Source organism: Haliotis asinina, chromosome 1 (assembly GCF_037392515.1).
Source record: "Haliotis asinina isolate JCU_RB_2024 chromosome 1, JCU_Hal_asi_v2, whole genome shotgun sequence".
In the NCBI taxonomy this organism is placed as follows: Eukaryota; Metazoa; Mollusca; class Gastropoda; order Lepetellida; family Haliotidae; genus Haliotis; species Haliotis asinina.
The window spans coordinates 81410468-81431314 of record NC_090280.1 but is presented as its reverse complement, the minus strand read 5'-3'; the positions used below and the strand labels follow the sequence as shown (position 1 = coordinate 81431314).

Here is a 20847-nt window from a genome sequence, read left to right as displayed (position 1 = left end):
GCAGTTGGGTAACTTGGTGGTCAACGCGTTCGATCATCACACAGAAGACCTTGGTTCGAATCCCCACATTGGAACAACGTGTGAAACCCCCTTTCGGTGTCCCAGAACAACGCATGCATATGCAATGCTGAGCAGTATACTGCACGGAATCCTCGAAGGGACTTTTTCTCGTTCATTGGTTTATATGATTAGATGGCGACGCCTTGCCTCTTGTAATTTAAATCGTACCATAACGATGTTGTGTTATGAACTGGTATATGCTGTAATATATTTTATAGATTACTCGATCTGTGTATATAACAGTGCTACCTTACTACAACAAGGGGGTTGGGTAACCCTGATTTTACGGCGTTCAATCGTCACGTCGATTTCTCACACAGTGCGTTAACCCATTTCTGGTGTCCTCCGCCCGTGAAGGTCCGGGGTAGAATAGGCCCTCAGCAACCCATGCTTGCCATAAAAGGCGACTACGCTTGTCGTAAGAGGCCACTTACGGGATCGGGTGATCAGACTGGCTGACTTGGTTGACATATGTCATCGGTTCCCAATTGTGCAGATCGATGCTCATGTTGTTGATCACTGGATTGTCTGGTCCAGACTCGATTATTTACAGACCGTCGCCATTTATAGCTGGAATATTGCTGAGTGAAACGTAAAACTAAACTCACTCATTCACTCTGGTGTCCTCCCTCGTGCTGTTGCTGACATATTGCTAAAAGCGACGTAAAACGAAACTAAACTCACTCACATTTAACATATTCCTGCAATCCTGACAAGAAAACCGCCACCGACCTCCATGCAACCAGGGAATGCAATATTGCACGCCGTATATTTCGGATTTCTTTGAACTAATAATTATTATTTTTCACAACGCCATGTGTGATCTTTTTAAAGGAGGATTCAGTGTGCGGCCAACGAAATGAATTTCTATACAAGCGTGATTAAAAAAGAGATCGGATATTAATACCATGCTACCTCAGCATGTCTATGACATTCTAGTTCCTATGACGGTGCTAGTTAGATTCAAACACCCTGCTTCTGGATCACAAATAATTAAAATATTCTATAGTTTTTAGAATTTTTTTCGTTCCATTTTTGCTATTCAATTTTCCACAAGGTGTGTAAATATCTTGTTCCCGATTCTTTCCATTTGCTCTCGACCTAACCATCGTTTTGTTGGTAATGTCAGCGAACAATATATTTTTGTTGAAAAACTGATATATTTCGGCTGTGCCTTGCAGATCATATTAATAAATAGAAATAGAGCATCAATCTTAAATACTTGCTGATTATAAAAAATAAATCGTGTCCGTATTATTATGGTGCCCGGTATTCAATGGTTGCAGTGTAGCCTCAGTACCCAGCAATACATCCCCAGTATACAGTGTATTAAATGTTTGTTGTATCATTGGGACGGTGCGGTAGCCCTGTGATTAAAGCGTTTGCTCGTCAGGTTCTATTCCCCACATGGACACAATGTGTGAAGAACATTTCTGGTGTCCCCCGCCGTGATACTGCAGGGATGTTGCTAAAAATGGCGTTAAAATATACTAACTCGCTCACTCGTGTGAAATTGGTTCGGATTTTATTTTTATATTTGTTTATATTTTCAAGATCACGATATTGTGTGGATGGGCTGTGATGGGATGAGCATCACCGCAAGGGACACTAGAGATGGGCCTCACGGCGTGACGAGTAAACGGTTTAACCACCCCGTCGCTCCACCTCCACCAATATGAAACAGTACAATTCTGACAAAGAGTATACAACGTTCTTTCACTGCCCACGCCATTGCTTCCGTGTCGACCAATGTCAGCATCATTAAGCTCCGTCTCACAGACATCAGGAACACACATATTTAGCTCCTCTAAAAGTCAAATGCTTTTCTCCAGTGGGACAGGGATATGAGAAAAAAATGAATCATTGTTTGGAGTAATGTATATGTCTAAACAGTGTCATTTCCCTGACAAGCAGCTGTTCTCGATACCGGTAATGCTAAATGTGTGTCCATCTGGACCTAAAGTTCGCCGTATGACAAAGGGTGATGAGGCTCCTAATGGGTCTGATCTGCCTCCTTCCGACGCAATTGCATAGTAAATCAGTTTCTGAAACAAGATACCATCCCCTCTTTATCTATCATTTGCAGCTAATGGATGAGTTTAGTTTTATGCCGTGAGTATTCCACCTACATGGCCGCAGTCTGTATATGATCGAACCTGGACCAGACAATCTAGTGATCAACAGAATGAGTGAGTGAGTTAAAATGTAACGTCACCTCCACAATATTGCACCCATATAGTGACAAATCAACACAATGAGCATCGATGTATGCATATGGTAAATCGGTTGACATCTGTCAACCATGTCACTGCCGTGTGGGGAAAGGGCCGATTATTTTTAAATGTGAAAAAGATAATCTTACTTAGAGCCGGTTTGTGGCCAAATGCTAGGATTGTCTTTATGAATCTCCTAACAAAAGCAGTTTGAGTCAGACATTTGTTCATGCTGAAATGTCAAAGAAGCGCTCTCTGAAATTCGGTAGCCTCTTGGACAGATCTTGGTCTTAAGACAGTTATTACCTTGACGTGTGTTCATCCCGCGTTTGTCATATTTTACCCTTCAGAAAGGTGAGTGTGATGATGATGATGATGAGAAAATCAAAGACAATTCTATCTCAAGCCTAAATATTAGATGTACATGTAATCACTAACGTAATTTTCATGTCGATAATCTTCGATAGTTTTCCAGATATAGTCAGTACAGACGATATTTCCGATTATCTATCATTTTACTGTTACGGTGAATAATCTGTGGTGACAAAAGGTGTAAGAAATCCCCAGAGAACTGATGAGAACTTCAGTAAATCCGTGTGTAAGTCCGTGTGTGTCGACGACACAATAACCAGCCTTATATATACACAGTCACTGATTCCTGAATATCCGAGCACTTTGCGACCACATCACTACCAGCTTAGAACGTTCTCGCAAACTCCAGGAAGTACACACAACTAGTCAAGGGAGGCAACTCTAGAGCACTACCTTAAATGCCTGCCGCTAAAATACTAATAGCACTGAACATTTATGATACGAAATGTGGCACACAATGACTATCACTCAAACTCTATACAATGTGACCCAATGAAAATTGTCACATAATCAATAATACAATTTACAGAATATACACTCTCGTAACATTACCAATTCATTTACGGGCTGACAAATATTTTCACACGATCGGGTGTTTCCTCAACAATACGTTTCTGGCATGCCAAGGGGACGCGGCGTTACTACAGCATCTGACACAACAGAACCTCTGATCAAACGTCGTAGTGTAAACACTATATCATGTAGTTCAAGGATTGTAGAATTCGTCAACAGTAAAACAGACTTGAGCTTCCGTTTCAAACCATGTCGAGATTTCCCAGCATATACCATGCAGCTATCGTGTTCCCTGTGGGGATTCCCAGAGATATACCATGTAACCATTGTCTCCCTGTGGGGATTCCCAGAGATATACCATGTAACCATTGTCTCCCTGTGGAGATTCCCAGAGATATACCATGTAACCATTGTCTCCCGTGGGGATTCCCAGAGATATACCATGTAACCATTGTCTCCCTGTGGAGATTCCTGAACATATATGATGTAACCATTGTCTCCCCTTGGGCATTCCTGGACATATACCATGTATTCATTGTCTCCATGTAGAGATTCTTGGACATGTACCTTACGTATTGTCTCCCGTGGAGATTCCTGGACATATATCATACACTCACTGTCTTCCAGTGGGGATTCCCAGACATATACCATGCAGCCGTTGTCTCCCTGGATTTCCGGTCACATATTTGTAACCATTGTCTCCCTGTAGGAATTCCCACACATAGCATGCAACCGTTGTCCTCCTGTGGGAATTCCCAGACATATACCAGGCAGGCGTTGTCTCCCTGTAGGATTTCCGGTCACATATTTGTAACCATTGTCTCCCTGTAGGAATTCCCACACATAGCATGCAACCGTTGTCCTCCTGTGGGAATTCCCAGACATATACCAGGCAGGCGTTGTCCCCCTGTAGGATTTCCGGACACATATTTGTAACCATTGTCTCCCTGTAGGAATTCCCACACATAGCATGCAACCGTTGTCCTCCTGTGGGAATTCCCACACATAGCATGCTACCGTTGTCTCCCCGTGGGAATTGCCATATACCATGTACCCATTGCTTCCCTGTAGGAATTCCCAAGCGTGCTTTTCGTAGGATTCTTCTGTCTATATACTAGGATGTACAGGCTACCGTTAACATTTACGGTAATTGTTGGGAACTGACGATAGATATTTTCGAATGGCATTGTTATGCCAAGATAATCGATTGTATTTCAGTCTAAACTCATCTTCTGGTGATAACACAAAATGAATTGTGATGTGCGCCATTAAACGGTTTTGTGATTTATGCGTGTTACCATTAGAAATCAATTTTCGTCAGTGTACAAATTGTGCACAAATTCCCGCGAGATAACAACACCAGTATTTAAAAAAAAATAACTTGTTTAAACATGTTCCTTTGAGACCGCGACCTATATTCAATATATAATACTAGCACACAAACGTTTTCTTCAGACTTGATGTCATCGAATGAAGCGCATCACCGGCCCAATCGTGTAGACCCTCTCACGAGTCGCGACTCACTTCCTGTTGTCGTAATGGCGTTAATGTACTAATATTTCTGTTTGACAACAATATTGATGTCTGAATTGTACGAATTAGTCAGTCCGCATTGACGACCGATACAGTGGATGCTGTCGTCCATCTGGATGGACGCTTTGTCTTCGTCTGCCGTTGGGGATAACGCCAGAAATGGGTCAAGCGGTCAGTAAGAGCGCGTCATGTTTGTTCGTTGTTTTACGCCGCAATATTCCAACTATATGGCGGCGGTCTGTAAATAATCCAGTCTGGACCAGACAATCCAGTGATCAACAGCATGAGCATTGATCATGGGTCTGTGCCATTCTGGGACTCGTGAAGGTCCCGGTTAGACTAAGTCTTCTTAAATCCAGGCTTGACATGAAGAGTGACTAATTGGATCAGGTTGACAGACTCGCTGAACTAGCTGATACAGAAATGGGCCATCGTTTCCCAAACGTCATCGTACCTCAACTGCTGAATTCGATGCTCTTGATGTTGATCACTGGAATATCGCTGAGTGCAGCATTAAACAACCAACCGTCCAACCTTGCAGAAAGGTGCTAATTTGTCGCTTGTTAAGACTAATGACTTACAAAATTCAATTCGCTGTTAAAAAATGGTCACCCTTCCTCGTCCCTCGTAAATTATTGTAATGCACTATATATAGTAAGTGTTAGAACGTGTAAACTGTTTTAGTCTGTTACTCTGTATCCCTAAAATTCACACAGTTGCAAAACGTATATGTCGAAATAACCCACATCGGCGTAACTGGGCTGTCAATGGGATGCTTATAGGATGCCAACAGGATAGCCAGAAAAGCATGTTTACCCGAAAAATCGGGCAAAACTTAGAACAGAAAAATGAATAACTCCTGAGAACAATAGATCAGATAATTGATGGCAGATAAGACTATCGACTCACGTGACGTGAAATGCTCGTGAATTTTAATCCCTATACAATAGGCTGATATATTTAAGCCTGACATGTTGCTCTAATGACTTATTTAGGATGTTTTCTCATCGGTTTTATTCCCCACAACACAAACTAATGGAATAGCAGTACTCGGACATTTTAATGATTCATTTAGCTGAAAGGCCTTTTTAGCCCAGATCATTTGATACCAACATGTTTATGAAAGATGCACAATGTAGTTAAATATACTGGAAGTAAATATGTTGTCATAACAAATACTTTGTCTTAGTTCTCCTCACAATGTTTTTTTTCTTTTTCTCATGTCAATAATCCCCACCCACAAGACCAAAGCACCCCAGTTGCACGTTTTCATTAGGCCTGGTATCACGATGAAATAGCGAGGTGCCTCCACGCTGAGCTCGTTACCACTCGTGCGTATTCGCGTGTGATCCGGCTTGACACGAGTGATCACGAATGTGCTTCCCATATTTCCAAGGCGTCAAAGGCGCCACTTGAGTCCCGATTGACTTGCAGATGTGACTTGTCTTTGAGGAGTGTTAATTTGTCACATCAAATATTCGGCGTATGGCATTATCGCCGCCATGCTTGTCAGTCCCAGGATGAATAGGACTCAAGGCCGTCTATATATCAGACGCTGTAGGGGTCGAGACTGAATCAATCAAAGGTTACAGAGGTGAACTGTCACGTATTTCCTTATATAATATGTATGTCATGCCATTGTCTGTTTGTCTTGGGAATTTTTTTATGTTTGACGCCACAATCAGCAATATTCCAGTTGTATGACGCTCGGTAAATAATTGAGTCTGGACCAGACAATCCAGTGATCAACATCACGCGCACCGTGTATGTCCATTTGCAATACGTATGTCATGAAGGTTGTTAGCCTGTATCTTATGTTTTACGTCACACTCAGCAATATTCCAGCTATGTGGCGGCGGGTCTGTAAATGATCACGTCTTGACCAGACAATCCAGAGATCAACATCATGAGCATCGATTAACTCAGATGGGATATAACGACATGTGTCAACCACGTCAGCGAGTCTGAGCATTTGATCCGTTAGTCGCCTCTTACTACAAGCATGACTTACTGAAGACCAGTACTAACCTTGGTCTTCACGGGTATTGTCACTGGTTTTAGAAGTCTATACCATCGTAAAGACTTCCATGTGTAGTTTCTTGGCCATAAGACTGCGTCTGTGATTCTTGGATTAATTGATAATGAGATTAATAATGATGGTACTTATACCGCACAATACCCCACGCCACAGAGGGGCCTGCTCGAAGCGAGCACAAACAACATCGCATTATTACTCCGGATAACCCAAGCTGACTGTTAGGTGCTAGAAGGTACCCTGTACCCATTTTCTCTTGGGTGAATTGCATCTGCCCGTGTGTGCCTGTGTGTACATGTCTGTGTCTGTGTGTTTGTGTGTTTGTGTGTCTGTCTTTGAGTGTGTCTGTGCCTGTCTTTGCGTGTCTGGCTTTGTGTCGGTCGGTGTGTGTGCGAGTAATGATGTTCTTTGTTTCAGCCCACTGAGATACCATACGTTCTTTTAGCAAAGATGCACTCGACAGATAAAGTATACGTCAACCAGGGCAACATCAACTACCATCGTTTATAGTTTTGGGTTTGTGTCTCTTGAGTAACACGACTGGTTAAATAAACAAGAGGCCTTCCCGCTTTGGGACAGAATCTCTAACATACGCATTTTCTCATTATCATATGTCCATAGTCATTAGACCCGTGAAGATCCGATGTAGAATAGGTCTTCAGCAACCCATGCTTGTCACAAAAGGCGACTACGCTTGTAAGAAGCAACTAACGGGAATATGGTGCTCAGGTTTGCTGACTTGGTTGACACATGCCGTCGGTTCCTCATTGCGCAGATCGATGCTTCTGCTGGTGTTCACTGGGTTACCTGATCCAGACTCGATTATTTACAGACCGCCGCCATATAGCTTGAATATTGCTGAGTGCGGCGTAAAACTGAAGTCACTCACTCACTCACTCACTCATAGTCACTTGACGCGGGGATGATGTCAAGGGTACGTAATGTGTTAAAATGGTCAGTGTTCAGTGACTTGGAGGATCCTTGCTCATGCTTTCGATCACCGGTAATGTATGAACTACGGTGAGGCTAGCGCGTTGAACAACATTAATTTGATTTTTACATCGTTAAAACAGGATTTAAAGCTTCAATGAATTACAAGGTGTGTTGTTAAAAAGGAGGTGTTCTAATTTGAACCTTTTACAAAGAAATGAGATGCCTGTCTTCTAATCGCAGACAAAATTATCCAGCTTCAAAGACTAAAATCGTATTTGAGAAACGTGCGTAAAGAACGTTTAATAACATGGTTGTGACTTGCAGAACTTCTGTACGGCTTTTCTACCACTGTGTAACAAACACACCGTACCTTCCCCGGTAGCAAAGTTTTGAGTACAGTTTGCTGTCTTTCGCCATGACTTTCGGACGACGATGACCGCCTCTAACCACCTCTGATGACCACTGTCCACCTCTGGCCATCTCTGACCACCTGTGTCCACCTTTGACGACCTCAGCTTTGCCCACCTTTGTCTAGTTCTGTCCGCTTCTGTCCATCTCTGACTACCGACTTCCGGCATAGATTTCCAACTGTGTCCACCACAGACGACCTCAGCTTGTCCACCTTTGTCTAGTGCTTACTTGGTAGACACATGTCATCGTATCCTAAATGCGTAGATCGGTGTTCATGCAGTTTATCAGTGGATTGTCTGGTCCAGGTTCGTTTATATACAGACAGCTGTCATGTAGCTGGAATATTGTTGAGTCCACTCACTCAATCATTCAACTACTAAACCAACCACTCACTTACTCAACCACCCACCAAATAGGTCATATTCGGTCTCCATGGAACCGCTTATCTTTCCACTCGGTCAGATCTTTCTTCAATGCGAAAGATTAAAAAAAGGTCTAAATGTCCGCAGCTCTTTATCTGCTATTTTATTGAGGCATGTTTTCAATTTATAGGGAATCATTTGCTTTCATCAAAACTAATCGTTAATCTGACGAGATCGTTCTGTGACAAGTTTTAGATCCATGTAATAGATGAGGTGACGTCACTAAAAATAAACTGGTGTCAGACGTGAGTTTGTTTACATGCAACTAAAGTGGCATAAAACCATCCCAATTGACCCAATCGATCTATGTGCATTCTGGCGTAATTCATGTTAATTCGTGTTATTTTATTCGAGTATAAATCCTTGAAATTTTATATATGCAAAACTATTTGTCATTTTCACGTTTTGTCAGAAAATAATCATGTATTTCTCTGACAGGGTACGGATACAATAGTTAATCACTGGATTAACTGGTCTAGAATCGATTCTTTACAGACCACCGCAATATAACTGGAATATTGATGAGTCTGCGTTAAATAACAAACAAACAAAATTCAAAACTAATATATGACATCAACTGAATATTGAATATTAAGGCGGGGCACAACAATAATCAGTCATGGTGGCTTTCATATAAGGTGAATGAGTGAGTGAATTTAGTTTTATGCCGTTTTAGCAATATTCCATCAATATCATGGCGACGGACACGAGAAAAGGGCTTCGTACATTGTACCCATGTAGGGAATCGAACCCTGGTCTTCGGCGTGACGAGAGAACGCTTCAACCACTGGACTAACCCGCCACCTCCTAAAAGCGGAGGGAAACACTATTCATATACTATGTCATAATGACCTCCATATGTAGGAATATCGATAGTAGTTATTGTGCATGGGACAAAAACCATGCCCATTAATTCAAAATCAATCGATGGAATATGCCACTTTGTGCAACACGACCATGTGAGAATGTGGGGGCGAATGCACGCTTTCCTGACGGAAAAAGACACTTAAAGTTTCTGATTTGGTGAGTCAATACGGAGTAGTATTGATTAAAGGTCAAATTGAGACAGCAATGTGTCTGTGGAATAACTTTTCGCCATTAGTCGTTAGTGTTGTTTGTTTGTTTTTTTCCTAAATATGTAAACAGTGGGTGGCCTGTTATAGGTAGAGTGTTTGTATGTTGACGAAAGGTGCGCTACTCGCCGTGGGTGAAAGTGGATGGTTTGTCAACGCGATTGGGCAATGTTATCATGCGCGCTTAAGGCGGTCTTCACAAGTTGTACCAAAGTGGGGAACTGAACCCGTGATATCGGGTGAGTAAATTTAGTTTTACGCCGCACTCTGCAATACCCCAGCTATGTGACAGCGGTCTGTAGTAATAGTCAGGAATGACAAGCCAGTGGTCAAAAGCAAGAGCATCGATGTACACATTTGGGACACGATGGCACGTGTTAAGCAAGTCATTGACCACCCCATCCCATCAGTCGCCTCTTCCGACAACTTTGGGTTGCTGAAGACCCATTTTAATCCAGAGTGTTGCTTGAGTGAAACAAATATACGCAGAAACAGCTCATCCAAATCTTACAACAACATCCATTTTCGTGATCACAACATCGCAGTTTGTATTCATAACTTCATTAGGAAGAGACCCGTTCATGTGCCTCTGAAATCTGTGAGCGGGACAAAGGACGCATCACAGCACGAGCGACACTACGTCAACACTGTCATGTCGATTTCAAGAGCCCGTGAAGCACGTGAAATTGGTTTCTGTCATCTCAGATATCATAACAATGAAAGCTCGCGATCTCGCGATGACTTCTCTGTCATTGCGTAACAGATGACGAGAGTCAATTAACACGGAAATGCCGGCAGCTGAAACGAATAACAGCGGTCGTCAGACATTAGTGTTAATTGCACGCATAGCTGATATGTATAGACGGACCAAACTGGGAGAACTGATTATAATCATACAGAGTAGTGTGCGTCAATGGCAGGCAAAACCCTCATTTATTTGTTAATTAGCCAGTGTTTCTCGAGCTGCGCTGTACGAAAAAGTTTCGCACTGAAGACATTACACAATGTCAGAAAACCAGTGCGTAAAATTCTTTTTTTCAATCTTTCCAACCACTTATATTATATTTTTTAATTCATTGGCTGAAAATGCCATCCTCTACAAAAATATACCCCTCTTACCCCCACCCCATCAATCTTCAGCCCCTACTCCCGTAATGATGTGATTAGTGTCATTTTGAGCAAATATTATGGGCATTCAACTCAGTCGCCACGAGAATGACAAAAATGACAAATAACTGGGAATACCTTAATAATTGTAGTGTTTGTACCCGTGAAGATCCGGGTAAGAATTGTTCAGTATCCCATGCTTGTCGTAAGAGGCGACTAACGGGATCGGGTAGTCAGACTCAGATGACGTTAAACAACCAACAAAGGTAAATGTTTCATACAACTAGCTATAGCTACATGATAGTGGTGTGTAAACCCGCCATTGGAGTGAATATTACCATAACAATCGGACAACACAACTGGGACACAGTAGCAGACCGTCAAAGAAGTCAGTGAGCCCTATGCCCCGATCCACTGATTACAATCCAACAAGCACTCTGTACGCTGGAAAACACATCCGTTTACCGAATCATCTCCAGAAATACACCATATCTAACGAGAATGAAAGTGCACTTCCAAATAAGGAGAAAAAGTACAATGAGTAAATCGATCTTCTCACTCAGTCGCCTCTCGCTTGGTCCAGACGCACACAGCGATCTTAGCGCTGAGTGAGTATGGTTTTACGCCGCTTTTGGCAATATTCCATCAATATTCCGGTTGACACCACAAATGGGCTGCACACATTGTACCCATGTGGGGAATCGAACCCAGGTTTCCGGCTTGACGAGCGAACGCCTTAACCAAATGGCTACCCCGCCATCTCCTTATCGCCAAGTCTACAATTACCCGCATACTCTAACATGCTTACGCTAAGGTCCATGTGAAGCAACCCTATTACCTAACTAGGAGTCTGTGTTAATTGCCTACAAATTCTACGGGTCCGAATATGCAAATGAGTATGTTGGAATTTCAGTTATTTAAAGCACAGAGTCAAATTTGACACAGGCTTATGCTTAATGAAGTAGTTACTGCAAGCCCTGAAGGATTTCACTGAATAATTCAAAGTATTGATTGTATTCATAGAGCATTCATTTATTCAATGATTTGTGATTTACGCTTTCCTCCTATTACCGTCAAATGTCACATTTTGCTTCTTTTTTGATTGGCCTATCAGTGGAAACAAATATATCATGCAGAAATACAATGAAACGAAATGTCGAAAACCTCTAAGGTTATCAAACTTTGACAAGTTATGTGATAAGTTTAACATTTTGTAATGAAAACTTGTTATGTCGTGTATTTGATTCTTTCATACCAACCACACGTCTGTTGTCATGATTTGCGACTTCTGTTGCTTTTTTCATATTCCATATGAATTTGTGGAATCTTGTTCTTGATTTGCTTACAGTGAGTGAGTGAGTGAGCATGGTGTTACGTCACTTTTAGCAGTGTCCCCGTCATGGCTGGGGCCGTCTTCCTGGGCCGACACCATTGAAAAGATATCGGTATGTTGTATCAGGAATAAGGAGCGGTAGGGTAGCCTTATGGCTAAAGCGTTCGCTGGTCATGCCGAAGGCGCGGGTTCGATTCCTGTATGGGTGCAATATGTGAGGCAATGCTAAAAAGACTTTCACTCGCGTTAAACTGCCGCTTGGTACATGTCACTTTTTCTGAACAAATACTTGGCATTAGTCTATAAAGTAATAGAAGATATATATGTGCACACGCACGCACGCACGCTCACGCGCACATTTCACACTATTTCACCTCATCTCACCAGCAGATCCAGGCAATCAAGGAAAGTCACTGTGCAAGGCATGAAGACCCAAGTTCGGTACAATGTGTGAAGCCGATTTCTGGTGTCCACCGCCGCGTCGTTACTGGAATATTGTTAAAAGAGGCGTAAAACCACACTCCCTCCTGACATTCCGTGTCCACGTGTTGGATAACCATCATCTGTTTTCACACAATGTGTCAGGAAGCATTGAAACTCCCCTGTAACTAGAAATCGGAGTGAGTTTAGTTTTACGCCGCACTCAGGACATTCCACCTATAAGGCAGCGGTCTGTGAATAATCGAGTCTGGACCAGTCAGCCCAGTGGTCAACAACATGAACATCGATCTACGCAGTTGGGTACCGATGACATGTGTCAACCAAGTAAGCGAGCCTGACCACCAGTTAGTCGCCCCTTACGACAAGCATGGCTTACGGAAAATTGTTATTCAAACCTGGATCTTCGCGGGTGACACGACTAGACAATGCGTCTTAATGATGGTGTTCATCCGTCAACGCCAGCTTGTCCCAAACAAACTCTTGCAACTGTGAGTGGGTCCATGAAACAAGCATGTCAGTTACAGACGTGTCTAGCATATCATGATGTTCTATTCTGTTGGTCTAAAATTAAGTCGAGAAACGGACATGGAAGTACAACGAATGTACTGTGTGTCTGTTAGGAGCGGTTGGGTAGCCCAGTGGTTAAAGTGTTCGCCCGTCACGTCGAAGACCCGGTTCTGATTCCCTGCATGGACACAATGTCTGAAGCCACTTCAGCTGTGCTGAAATATTGCTTAAGGTGGAGCAAATGTGAACTCACTCGTTCACTGTGTATGTGAGAGAAACAGAAAGTGTGAGCATGTGTGTGTGATGAGAGAGAGAGGCGGAGAGAGAGAGAGAGAGAGAGAGAGGTTTGAGTAGAGAGAGAGGTTACCCAAGAAGATAAATGAAGAGTGTAAGAGTATGCGTGCCTGTTCGTGGGTGCGTATGTATGTTCGTATGCGTGTGCGTTCCTGTGACTGATTGCGTGACTCAGTGTATACTTACGTAAGTGTGTGTGTGTGTGTGTGTGTGTGTGTGTGTGTGTGTGGTGCTCGTACGTTTGACCTATTCGTTTTCATGATTTCTCTTCCAACGATGGTATCGGTTACTGTAAGTTGTATGCTTCTCTCAAGGGTAATACGGTCTGACTGATGTACGCCTGTTTGTAGCAGTGTTAGCGAAGCCAGGTTCTGGGTTGGAGGGGATGACACGTAAATGTGTTAAAGCATATTTGGCCAATGAAATGCAAGTATTTTACATGAAGGTAAGAAAAAAGCCATTTTCTTTCAGGACCTCTAGATCTGTCAGTGTCATTAATGCATGACTATTTTCTGTAAAACACACACACACACACACACACACACACACACACACACGTACACACACTGCTAAAAGAACCGTTCTCTTCCTTTGTCAATGAAGGATTTTATAGCCAAAACAATATAGCGAATCATATTGTCACTATTTATTTATATACATCACGCTCACATTAATATCTCCCAATGACCGACCAAGAAACACAAACTGATTCCAAACCATAAAATCCCACATTCTTTAGCATTCATCACATGTCACTACCGACTCGCATCCATTCCACTCCTCCGTCGCCAGTAACAACGCGACATCAACACGTATGACTTTACGTCAGGTCTGATTTCGGATTAATTTAAAAGCGACAAAGAAAATATAAGCTGTGTTCATGTGACCAGCCAACAGCGCTCAACCCTACAGCGAGAAACAAAATGGCACCGCCGGACACGAGCGTCACGTGACCTTCCCAATCGATAAGAGTCGTGGGGTAAACGGAATATAAACCCACAGGCGGATGTATCGTTCGTTTTGTAAACCTGGCCCCTCGGGAGCGGAGAGAAGACGTGCTTGCGGACAGGTATGTGCGAGATGATGATGTATTGATTTCTGTGGGTATTTGAGTGTTCATTCCAAGTTCGGTTGTGAGACATGCGGAGTTTTTCAAGTCCAGTTAGAAATCGCACAGGCCGTTTCCTAGATATCTCGGTTTCAGGAACACGATTCACAAAGCGTTTTTAGCGGTAAGTCTGGTTTAAACTATGAGGTAAAGACCGTCGAACCTTGAGGAATCTTGTGGTCGAGATATTGCTTCTGTTATAAAATGTTCATAGTATTTCTTTGATTGGCATCTTACGAGTTGGTGAGTGAACAATGAAGGATACAACTTGATGGATAACAACTTCTTGTTTATTGCATAGAACAACGTTTCATTCTCGGCTTGATAACGGTGTTATACTAAGTTGTTATCAATGAAGTGGTATGCTGCATTATTTGATGTTTTTATTTAATGACGTCTATTAGAAATTACTATTGTTTATTTCTCGCTGGTGGAAGATACCGCAGTGTAATATCTTTACGGCAATATTACACTGGTGTAATACCGCTAGACATATGACGTTATAATGGTTATAGTCAGGATGATGTTAACATGATATGATCATGGTATGATATTAGACCTTGCTTGACTCGGGTAAAGCTGAGAGCCAACACAGTGTAGGCAGTTTCAATCACATTATGATAGAGAGTAATAAACAGAATACAAAACTCGCTTCCTTGAAATAACACTTTTATTAAACTCTTGAAATTAACTCGTTTAATAAAATTGGTATTACACAAAAGCTCGTTTAGTATCCTCTGTATTTCTGATTAAGGTTGATATTAAATGCCTAAAACACAGTGAATGAGTATTGTTTTACGCTGATTTTAGAAATATTTGAGCAATATAAGGACGGGAAACACCGGAACTGATGAAGATGATTTGAACCAGTGCTACCGGCGTTAGGTACAATTTGTGGTGCCTGTTTCTGGTGACCCCGTCGTCACGTTTCTATAATAATGTTCAAAGCTGATTTCCCATATGAGTATTTCTGGAATATTGCTAATATCGACGTCAAGTTAAACTCACTCACTCACTCAAAGCTGCTCAAAGCTGCACTCACTAAATTCATATTCAAAGGCCAGTGATGGATTATAGTAGGGAAAGTTAAAGCAAAAATACATATTTTGTGACTCAAATCGATAGGAACAGTGTCCATTTGTGTTGATACACGTCCGTCTTCATCATTATACGCTCAAACGTATTTACAATCACAACACATAGTCACTTTCATCTATCACTACACCCGTACGTGAAATCCTTTAATACCGAAATTCATACGCTTCAATTTCAATCACGGTCTATGATCAAAGTGGGACTGGTCAGTGTTTCGTGATAACTGTCATGTTTGTCCTGTTTTGGTTCCTTGTACTGCGTCGTTGCTACCATTTTGATTATTCAGACTTCAACATGTCCATTCCGTTACAACATATATCCCGGGCCCTTTCATTCCGGAAGTGACGTCACATCTCAGTGCCTCCAATGAATGGCTTGACCTAGACTGTTTCTCGTTCATTGTTTTATTTAATTTGATATCAACTTCTTGCCTGTTGTAATTTAGATCGTACTATGTTATATGCTGGTTTAAGCCGCGTATATATAACTGTGTGTATATAACCTTGCTACCTTGTCACAACGGGTCGGTGGGGGTAGTCTAGAGATTAAAGCGTTCGCTCGTCACGCAGAAGACCCGGGTTCGACCCCCCTCGTAGATGCAATGTGTGAAGCCCATTTCTTGTCCCCCCGCCGTGATGTTGGTGAAATAAAGCTAAAATGTTAGCGGAGTGAAACTAACATAGGATTCACTCACTGACTTTAAAGTGCGTGAAGCAGTGTGTATGTGTCGGCTTGATGTGGGCGAGGAAGTGATGCAATATCATCAATGAGGAAGATAACAGTTTTTGGATGAACAACAATAAGAGCTACTTTGCTGTTTCTGTTTTAAAACTGTTATGCAACAAGCGATATACACTGCAAGGATTGAGAGGCATCTTTACATTTGCGAGGGAGTGTCATTACAATGGACTGGACAAGCGAGTACATCAGTGGGTTTAGTTTTACACCGCAATCAGCAATATTCCCGCTGTCTGTAGTCGAGTCTGGACCAGACAATCCAGAAAATGTATTATGAGCACATCGTGTTAGGGTAATGGTTCCTTTCTTGACTAGAGGTGGATGATTGGAGGCGAAATGGTGGCGTGTGGTCCTGTGCGTCGAGCTCATGTCACAAATCAGTTGATGTTAAGCAAGGTTTGGCGCGGAGAGGTCATAGATGGGTGACTGTGCCTGGCAGCCAAACTACTGTGAGTTTCTAGGACCGTCAACCCTACGAAGCACTTATAACACATATGGTCTCCCCTTAGGCAAGTGCGTTTCGTTCAAAAACTGTCTCTGTTGCCCAGCTTTCCTGTGGAATATAGTCATGGGACAATAACCTCCTAGTGCCTAACAGGCCAGAACAGGTGCCATTAATAGTGGTAGTTTTACACCATACTAAGCAATATTCCAGCTATATGGTCGTGGTTTGTGAAGAATCGAGTCGGGACCAGACAATCTAGTGACCAACAGCATGAGCATCGATCTACGCAACTGGGATACGATGACATGTGTCAACCAAGTCACCGAACTTGACCACCCTATCCCGATAGTCGCTTTTAATAAAGATCAGCTCTAACCCGGATAGTCACGGGTTTTAATATTATTTGCAGCAGAAAGGGTTCGGGTGATCGGGAACAGTCAGGCTGGTAAGGCTCATCATCAGCTTAGGGCCCTTGCCCCCTCTACGCCAAGAACTTTCAGGAGAATATGAAAACTCTCCAATATTGCAGCCTTCTGCATTACCTAGAGTCTCAGAAGGGCTGTGCTCACAGTTGTAGCCGTGATTCTTAAGGAAATACCAACATGAAATGTTGACATTGCTATGAATTCTCGAAGACTGTCCAACACCTTGTCAGTGGCCGTCCTTCCTTGGACATCATGTCTGAAAAAGCATCACATGGTTCGTTGTTTTCACAATCGTCTCCGACATGCATGTGGCTTTGATTCCGAGTTCCATCTATGGTGTGACACTGAACATGTTCCTGAAGAGTTTTAGCTAACAAATTTGATCTTGTCCTTTTTGATAAGGTCAGTGAATATATTTATATTATTGAATTTTCAATAATACTGAAAAGTATTGGGGGCTTTGACCTTGTTCCGAGCATTTAGCCCCGAGCTTCAGCTTTTCTTTAAGCGAGATATGTACTCTGCTCGAAGCTTGACTTGAATTTGGGCACTCTGGCGTTTGCTTCCAACTTGCATTCCAAAATAAATGTAGGCCTGATCTTCCACAAGATGTTCAATAACTCCTTCCCCCTATAGCTTGACCGATCCACCATTAACCATTAAGTACCTTCCCTACCGTTTCAAATGAAGAGCATTACATTTGTGGGGACCAGATGTCTTGCTGATGTCGTTAGAAAAGAACTCGACAAAGAGAACCTGCTCTTTCAAGGGAAGGAGCTCGATGTCATCCATGTAAAGAAGATGAGTAAGCGGTGCTGGGGATCTGTGCTGATGAGGTACGTGATGGTATCCCTCCTCTTTATTGAGCATAAAGCGCAAAGGACTTAGAGACAAACAAAAGAGCGAAGGATGGAATCTCCCTGCAAAATTCGGCATCTGATTGGAATAGATTCCAAAGTCTGCACCTGTCAGTACATCTCAAGTTGAGTCAGCAACTCATTATAGACTTGAGTAAATCAAGTAATCGCTCAGGGAGGTCAGGACATCAAATATACTTCAGAATCTATGCAGGAGGAACAGAGTCGTATACTTTCTTGCTGTCAACCCAGCACATCGAGAGGTGGTGGTGATATTTTTAGCCTCTTCAAAAGTCATGTCCTGTACAAGAAGTTGATCCTTGCATCCCCAATATCCCTTTTTGCTCCATCCTGCTCTCTGTAAATTATATATCAGAGCAGTATGATGACACGAGGTTTGTCAAAGTACCCTGTGAATATTTTGTTTTGTGTATTTATATCTGTGAAGGGACGGAAGTTTGGTGATCAGTGAAGACTCCCTTTTGAGGAAGGAGCATTGTGCAGCCTTCGCAGAACCAGGAAGGAACAGCACTTCTGTCCACGAGAGAAGTGAATAAATAAAGTAATAGTATTTGGACACAGGGGAACAGTTCGAATGCCATCAGACCCAGCAGCTGCACTTTTCATGGTGCCTCAAGGTCGCCAGGTACAGACCACAACTGTTTCCAGAACATTTCACTGGCATCCATGGGAGGCCATTGATCATGCTCACCGTCACTGTTTGTTTTCAACAGGATGTAAAAGTGTGTTATTATTTCTAAAGAGTTTACTTTGCTTGATAAATTTATTCTTCTTTTCCCAATTCTTTCAGTCCAAACGTTAATTTTTGGCTTTAAGGAATCGACAATTTGGAGAAGTATCCTTTCTTTGGTTTCATTATACTGTAGTTTTATTTTCTCCAAATTGCCCTTTGTCATTAAGAGATGGGATTCCCTGATGACATCGGAGACCACGTTCATAATAAATTTGAACTAAATAAGTCTCATTACCCCGTTATGCGGCTCGGGACGTTCATTCTGTTGACAGGAGAATATGTGTCAGGGTGTGGAGACATCCCACGTATGACATCCGTACCTTGGCGGATTGCTGAAATGGCTGCTTGCTGAAGTCGTCAAGGATCAGGAAGTTTGTGATTCGAATCCAGGCACTGAACCCGGACATTTTAGGGTCGCTACAAAATTGTTTTGAGTGGTTTCCATAGTGGGGTTATTGTGGGATGAGGAACTTATAAAGTACACATCCATCGATATCGCACTTGGATAATATTGTGTTTGTAACCCAAGAAGAAATAATACTGAGTATGCAAGCTTTATTTCTCTTCAATCACTTTTAACATATTTATATGTAACAAAAGAAGAAATACCGATAAGTATACAAGCTTTATTTCTCTTCCATTATTCTACCGTCATGCTTTGCAAGACATCTTCCTGTATGATAATTACATTTTAAAATGTTAGGTTTTCTTTTGTTTTACAATTAATGGGTGTTTTTTTCTTTTTCATTTACGTTCTACTGTAGATATGCTTCCTGGTCTGGAGGTTAACAGTGCGATTTCAAGTAATGAAACTTGGTCCAGACTGGTCCTTTGGGCATGCTGCTGTCAATACAGCGGAAGCGCAGTGTATCCAGGGAACCAGACTGAGCCTGATCGTCATTGCAAATCTTGTTAATGCAACTGTGAAGATGGTATTTCGCATAACTTATGAGATATTTTCTATATATTGCTTTGAGTCCTGACAACGAACTGCCAGGCCCGACAATTGGAAATCACATATGAGCTTTTCTCGAATGGATCATAAAAATAAATTCGGATGCCATGACATTTTTAACAGAAGTTTAGATTGATCGGAATTCAGCAAGAACTCTCTTTCAAGAAAGTCAGCAAGTGATGGCCAAAGGCTAGTCGACCTACACTTTGAGATGGCAGATTCTGTGTTAACATACTCAAAGATATCAATATCAACTGTTTTTTTCCAGAAATCTTTTCTTTACGGAAAACAGTGACTTAAAGTACAGCGTAAAGTTATATCTCGCCGTTTCTCACTGTAGCGGGGCGGTGAGGTAGTCTAGTGGTTAAAGCGTTGGATCGTCGCACTGAAGACCCCGGTTCACTTCCCCACATGGGTTCAGCGTGTGGAGACCATTTCTGGTGCACCCTGTCGTGATGTTGCTGGAACGTCGGTAAAAACTGCATAAACTCTACTCAGTCAGCCAGTCAGTCACTCGCTCACTCTAGAATAGGTCCAAATGAAGCGTATCCTAAACAGTCTTTGTTTATGAAATCATTTTCAGATGCCCTATAAGGTCAAGCAATAGTTCACCGATTCTATCTCACTTACTCTTTGTTGTGTTAATGTATTGTTGTGATTTGTGTACATGAGATGTGAACATGAAAAGGGATAAATCAATTACTTAGCCATGTTTTGCTTCTGGATATATGTAGGCGGTAGACCTGAGTCAATATGCTATAGGTGACTTGATTGACAGGAAATTGATATCCCTTTTTATTGTTAATAAGCGTTGTGCGTTGTAGTCGTTGTCAAGGTTGATGGAAGACATTTTGAGTGATAGGAGTCTGTGGAGACAAATATTCTCACACGCAAGCTTTATTCAACACGAAAACAAAACACACGCACGCCGCGGCAAAACCTATCATCTGCCTTATAGCTTTGGACCGCAAAGCTGTTCATATCAACGGGCGGTTTTATTTAGTTTTGCAGGGTGCGTGTTTCTTGTTTCATGTTTCAAATATGGTCTGTGAAATGTGAAAAGAACGCATTTAATGTTTCCAGTTATGACTCTTGTAACTATTGTCAGTAGAGGCAGCACCAGCAGCAGCATAAGTAATCGTAGTAGTAGTAGCAGTAGCTGCGGTAGTAGTGGACGAATAAGGTGTAGCAGCAGCGGCAGTGGTAGTAGCTGCAGAAGTAGT

At 42.2% G+C, this 20847-nt stretch overlaps 1 protein-coding gene across 1 annotated transcript in view; it reads left to right on the top strand.

Annotated features, from left to right (window-relative positions):
* The first annotated feature begins 14249 nt into the window (after window positions 1-14249).
* The window catches only part of LOC137274242 (uncharacterized), a 37794-nt gene continuing 31196 nt past the window's right edge, over window positions 14250-20847 (top strand). Inside the window, exon 1 of the mRNA XM_067807362.1 lies at window positions 14250-14316. Within this exon, the coding sequence (XP_067663463.1) occupies window positions 14254-14316 (63 nt within the window). The 5' untranslated portion in view covers window positions 14250-14253. The remainder of the gene's footprint in view (window positions 14317-20847) is intronic.